The sequence below is a fragment of the Chrysochloris asiatica genome, unplaced genomic scaffold (genome assembly GCF_000296735.1).
Source record: "Chrysochloris asiatica unplaced genomic scaffold, ChrAsi1.0 scaffold00140, whole genome shotgun sequence".
Taxonomy (NCBI): domain Eukaryota; kingdom Metazoa; phylum Chordata; class Mammalia; order Afrosoricida; family Chrysochloridae; genus Chrysochloris; species Chrysochloris asiatica.
The window spans coordinates 37,687-43,620 of record NW_006408658.1 but is presented as its reverse complement, the minus strand read 5'-3'; the positions used below and the strand labels follow the sequence as shown (position 1 = coordinate 43,620).

The window sequence follows — 5,934 nt, the reverse complement described above, 5'->3', positions numbered from 1 at the left end:
GGCTCATGATATGTTTGATTGAAAAAAGATACCTTTTTCTGAGTCAGGAATGGTCATTTAGGAATTGTATTTTGAGATTACTTCGTGAAGGGAATTGAATACCATACTAAGGTTTGAGGATCTCACCTTATAAGCAGTTATATAGTTATCTACTTTTAAAAGCGTTATTGTTGTTATTGTTAAGTGCCATTGAGTTAGTTCTGACTCATAATGACGCCATATAAGGTTTCTGAAGAGTGACTGATGTGTGAACCATCAACTTTGCAGTGCAAATTTGCAGTGAACTTTGCAGTGAACTTTCAGTCCAGGGCCTTATCCTGCAGCACCACTTCAGGACTTCAAAATGTTATCAGTGAGTTGATATATCCAATGATTAGAAGTCTAACATGTTGTGATAGTGTGGTACATGAAATAGACCTGGGAGACACTTGAGACTAATAGATAACCACAAAGCATCACATCTACCCTGTAGGACAATTTCAGGACAATAGCAGAGGGAATTAAAAAAAAAAAAAAAATAGAGAGAAGTAAAACATGAAATAGACCTGGGAGACACTTGAGACTAATAGATAACCACAAAGCATCACATCTACCCTGTAGGACAATTTCAGGACAATAGCAGAGGGAATTAAAAAAAAAAAAAAAAGATAGAGATGTCAACAAACAGCAATTTTGAAGTGATTATTGAGTGTAACAGATGAGGATAGAATAAAAAAGGGAGTCTTATGGTAGCTCTTACTGATGGTTGTAACTAATTCAAATAGAAAATGCCAAAGGAAACTTTCATATTTGGGAGACTATGGCTAGTTCTGAAAACCTTGCTCTCAATATTTAGAAGACATTCTGTCAGTGGGGATGTGTCAGAAGATCTTCATTAGTGTCCACTTCTATTCAAAATCATAGCAATCCTGCATAGGGTGTCTAAGGCTGTAAATTTTTAGGGAGCGAAAAAGCTCATCTTTCTCCTGTTTTTGGATTTGAACTTCTGACACTGCAGTTAGCATTCTAATACTTGGATAATTACAAGCTAAGCTGAACCAAAAAGAATGGAAAATATTTTTCTTTAGAGGTGAATACTGTGGGAAACTTTGATAGGAAAGAGAGTTTGCATGCAGAAATACAAGAAGCCAACCATTTGGAGTTTGAAATAAGATAGAGTAGAAAGATGAGTTTCTCACTTTAGAGACTTTATATTACCTGTTTCCTGAACCTGTAACGCTTCCCCTCTGATGTTTCCATGTTTGTTGCTAATTCTCTACAGTCTCCATTTAAATATGTTACCTCCTCAGAGAAAGAGTCCCTGACTCTACACAATAGTAATTGTTGTTAGGTGCCATCAAGTTGGTTCTGACTCACTGTACAACAGAATTAAACACTAATCAGTCCTATGCCATCCTCACCATCATTGTTACATTTGAGCCCATTGCTGTGTCAGTACATCTCATTTGGGGTCTTCCTTTTTGTCATTGGCTCTCTGCTCCACCAATCATGATGTCCTTCTCCAGAGACTAGTCTCTCCTGATAACATGTCTGAAGTATGCGATACGAAGTCTCACCATCCTTGCTTCAGAGGCCAATTCTGGCTGTACTTCTTGCAAGATTGATTTGTTTGTTCTAGAGCTAGTATCCTGAATTCAGACTGCTAGCCTACTTTACTCTGATAAAATCAATTTCTGTTTGTTGACGCTGCCCACTTCTGGTATTTCTGTTATTGCAGAACTAGACATCTAAGACATATATCAGCTAGAAAATGTTCAAAGATTCTGCCAAAAACTGAGAAGTTGATCAGGATATCATATCCAGGATATGCCACTCAGGAATGAGATATCTCCAAACTAATCTGACTGCAAGATAATCTGTAATATTGTATTGTTGTTGTTAAGTGTTTTTGAACAAGTTCCAACTCATAGCAACTCTGTATAGAGTTTCTGAGGAATAACTGGTACATTTGGACTGTCGACCTTGTGGTATAAAGTGATTGAAACTGACGTGTGGTCTAATGCATTAAACCACAGTGCGTGCTAGGACTCCATAACATTGTTAGGCATTTGGAAAAGAACATCAATGAGAAATTCTTAAGGACTTTAAATTATTGATATGTGTCATAAAATATTACCTTAAGATCAATTGAAATTGTACACGACAAACTGCAATTATTACCATGTATTGGAAACTGACATAAATTACAAGTTAATTTATCTAATCTATTCATTTTCTTAATAATCCTGTTATACTCACCTCTGAAGATAAAAGACAGTATTCAAGAGAGAAGAGAGGATTCAAGTGTCAGTGTTCTTTCAAAAAGGCTTTGTGACTCTCTTTATAATGTTATAATTGTTATATTGATTTAATTTATTCATTCAGCACTTAATAAACACTCCTAATTGCTGGGCTATCATTATATGAAATAAAATCATTTGAAGAATGTGACTTCTCAAAGTCCAGTGGGTCATGCATGACACAGAGCACTGTTCATATTGTCCCCCTTTTATGCAGATTCTGACTATGAAGGAGAGAAAGGAGTGCTTCAGTGAATGACTTCCAAGAAGATATTTGGGTTCACTCTATGCATTTATATAATTCTCCCACTAGGATCTTTCTTTTCTTCACTCAAACACCTGAACTTGACATCAGTCAGATGCACCTAGCTCCTTTAATTTATGCTCTCACAATTAAGAGTTGTCTTGCCCTGGTCTGTGGACCCTTGATTCAGGCCAGTTGACATTAGTGCAGAAGGTGCATTTTTTAAGCACCTCAATGTCTTGATCTCAAACACATTTGCAACTTGTGGGGGCAAGTTGCTGAGCCCAGCAGGAGGATGGACAATCATACAGCAGTGACCACATTCCTTCTGTGGGGATTTTCCAGTTTCCCAGACCTGCAAGTTCTCCTCTTTGTGGTGATTCTCTTCTCCCATTTGACCATCCTAGCTGCAAATGTGTCCATAATGGTGGCTATTAGGCTCAGTCACAACCTTCATACTCCCATGTACTTTTTCCTCTGTGGTCTGTCCTTATCAGAAACGTGTGCCACGATAGTAGTCATTCCTCGCATGTTAGTGGACTTGTTATCTGACAGTAAAACCATTTCCCTTCCTGAATGTGCTACACAGATGTTTTTCTTTTTTGGCTTCGCAGCCAACAACTGCTTCATCATGACTGCCATGTCCTATGACCGCTATACTGCCATCCACAGCCCACTGAACTATCACATGCTGATAACCAGCAGCATCTGCTGTCAGATGATGATGGCCTCTTTTGTGGGTGGGTTCTTGGGTTCTTTAGGTATTGTCATCACTGTATTCAACTTACCATTTTGTCACTCCAAAATCATCCAACACTTCTTCTGTGATGTCTCTCCCTTGTTCTGCCTTGCTTGTGGTTACACATTTATTCATGAAATGGTTATTTTTGGGCTTTTTGCCTTTGGACTGCTGGGCAGCTTTACTTTGATTCTGATTTCCTATATCTTCATTGTGTCTATAGTTGTAAAGATGCCCTCTGCAAAGGGGAGGTATAAGGCCTTCTCAACCTGCTCTTCTCACCTTTCTGTTGTGTCCATCCACTATGGAATTGCTTCCTTTGTCTATTTGAAGCCCAAGAAGAGTGGATCACATTGTGAAGATATGCTGATGGCTGTGACATACACAGTGCTGACGCCTCTGCTGAACCCCATTGTCTACAGTCTAAGAAACAAAGAAATGCAGATCGCTCTAAGGAAGGTACTAGGCAGTGCAAGTAGATTTCTTCCTTCTGTACAAAGAGGCAAAAAATAGGTAGTAAGTATAAAGAATTCTGAACATTTAAAATATTTACAGATTTGTGATAAATAAGAATAGAAAAAACAGTACTTCAATGAATATTATCATTTTGTTTGCAAAGCATTTAAGGCATTATTTGCCTAATATGACATGACATCATCATTTTCATACTATAAAACTAAATACAGTTTTAAAGTACTTGTAAATGTTATATTTTGTTATATAATACAGTTTTGTTACAAAATGTACATTTATATATGTGTGTATATGTATATATGTAATATGTATACATATGTATATAATAAGGATAAAAAATATGTTTTCCAGTAACATTTTCATAATAGTGGTTGCTGTGGGAAAGGAAAATAATTTTTTAAGAAGGGGAAAGAAAAAGAAAGTTAGCTGCTTTCCTTAATGAAAAAAATTTGGGAGAACGCTCAAACACAAAAAGTTAGAAATGAGAATGAGGAAATGACTACAATATTTTTAAAAATAAAGCAAATTTATAGGACTTAAGCATATCCTACTGAAGAACATATTTAAAACTTAATGTTTAAACATGTTCCTCAAGAGCATATAACTCTGGATGTGACCTTATTTAGAAATAAGGTGTTTGCAGATGTGATCAAGTTAAAATTTGGTCATACTGGGTTAGGGTATGTCCTAATTAAATGACTAGAATGTTTAGAAAAAGAGAGAAATTTGGACATAAAATACACATAAATTTATTTATGACAGAGGCAGAGATTAGAATGATGTATCTACAAGACAAAAAACACCAAGGATTACTGTCATATAAGCACTGAACTGTGAACCGCAGGTTGGCAGTTCAAACCCAGCAGCCACTCCACAAGAGAAAGATGAGGCATTCTGCTCCTGCAAAGATTTATAGACTAGGAATCCCTATACAGGGTTGCTATGAATTGGAATCAACTTCATGGCACTTGACAGCAGAAACAACAGCCATAATATAGAAGTTGCAAGAGAGAAATTTTTCTTAGAGTCTTCACAGAGAGTGTGGCCCAGCTGATACTTAGATTTCAAACTTCTAACCTCTAAAATAATGAGAAATAAATAGGTTGTTCAAAGTATTCCATTTAATAGTATTTTAATAGTCAGAGATACATTTGAGTTATGGTGTTGAAGGAGAATATTGAAAGTGCCATGGGCTGCCAAAAGAATAAACAAATCTGTGTTGGAAGAAGTGCAACCAGAGTGTTCCTTGGAGGTCAGGATGGTCAAACTTCGTCTCTCATACTTTGGACATATTGTAAGGAGGGACGAGTTGCTAGAGAAGGAGATCATGTTTGGTGAGGTGGAGGGTCAGAGAAAAAGAGGAAGATCCCCAATGAGATGGATTGGCAAAGTGGCAGCATCAATGGACTCAAGCGTGGCAACAGTATTGAGTTTGGCCCTGGATTGGGCAGTGTTTCTTTCTATTGTGCATAGGGTCCCTGTAATGTGATGACACCCAACAACAACAACAACAATAATCATAGAGAACTAATACAGATTTTGGTACCAGGTAGTGGGGTGCTGCTGTAAAAAATAGCTAAAAATCTGGAAGAAGTTTGGGGTTTGAGTAATGGGTGGTGGTGGTGGTTATGTGCTGTCGAGTCAGTCGCAACTCATAGCCACCCACAGAAATCTTTACAAAAGCAGAAAGTCTCATCTTTTCCCCAGAGAGTGGCTAGTAGATTTGAACTGCTGATCTTGTGGTTAGCAGCCTAGCTCATGATTCAGTATATTACCAGGGCTCCAGAGTAAATTTAGTATAAAAAAGTTTAATTTTAGTATAAAAAAATTAAGTACTTGATAGAAAAAGCCTAGACTGACTTGAGGATTCTAGTAGAAATATGAAACCTAAAGGAAATTTTGATGATAAAGAATGCTTCTATTAGAGAATAAATATGGCTTCATTAGCAGAATATTGGTAGAAATATGAATGTGAAAAATACTTTTGGTGTTGTCACAGTTGGAAATAGGAATATGTTTTTGGAAACTAGAGGAAAGATGATCCCTATTATTAAGTGGAAGAAAGCTTGGCTGAATGGTATTCTGCTGTTAGGTGAAATGAAAATTTGTCGTTGACGAACTGGTCTGTTAACTGAGGAGATTTTGCAGCAAAGTGTCAAAGTGTAGTATTTCCTTACTGTTGTTGTGTTGTTCAATGC

At 36.9% G+C, this 5,934-nt stretch overlaps 1 protein-coding gene across 1 annotated transcript; it reads left to right on the top strand.

Moving 5' to 3' along the window:
• Positions 1-2,818: 2,818 nt before the first annotated feature.
• Positions 2,819-3,721, top strand: LOC102816008 (olfactory receptor 10R2-like; the record flags this gene model as incomplete). Its single annotated transcript, XM_006870284.1, has 1 exon — positions 2,819-3,721. A coding segment is annotated over exon 1 (903 nt), but the record flags the coding sequence as incomplete, so codon positions are not given.
• Positions 3,722-5,934: the final 2,213 nt, after the last annotated feature.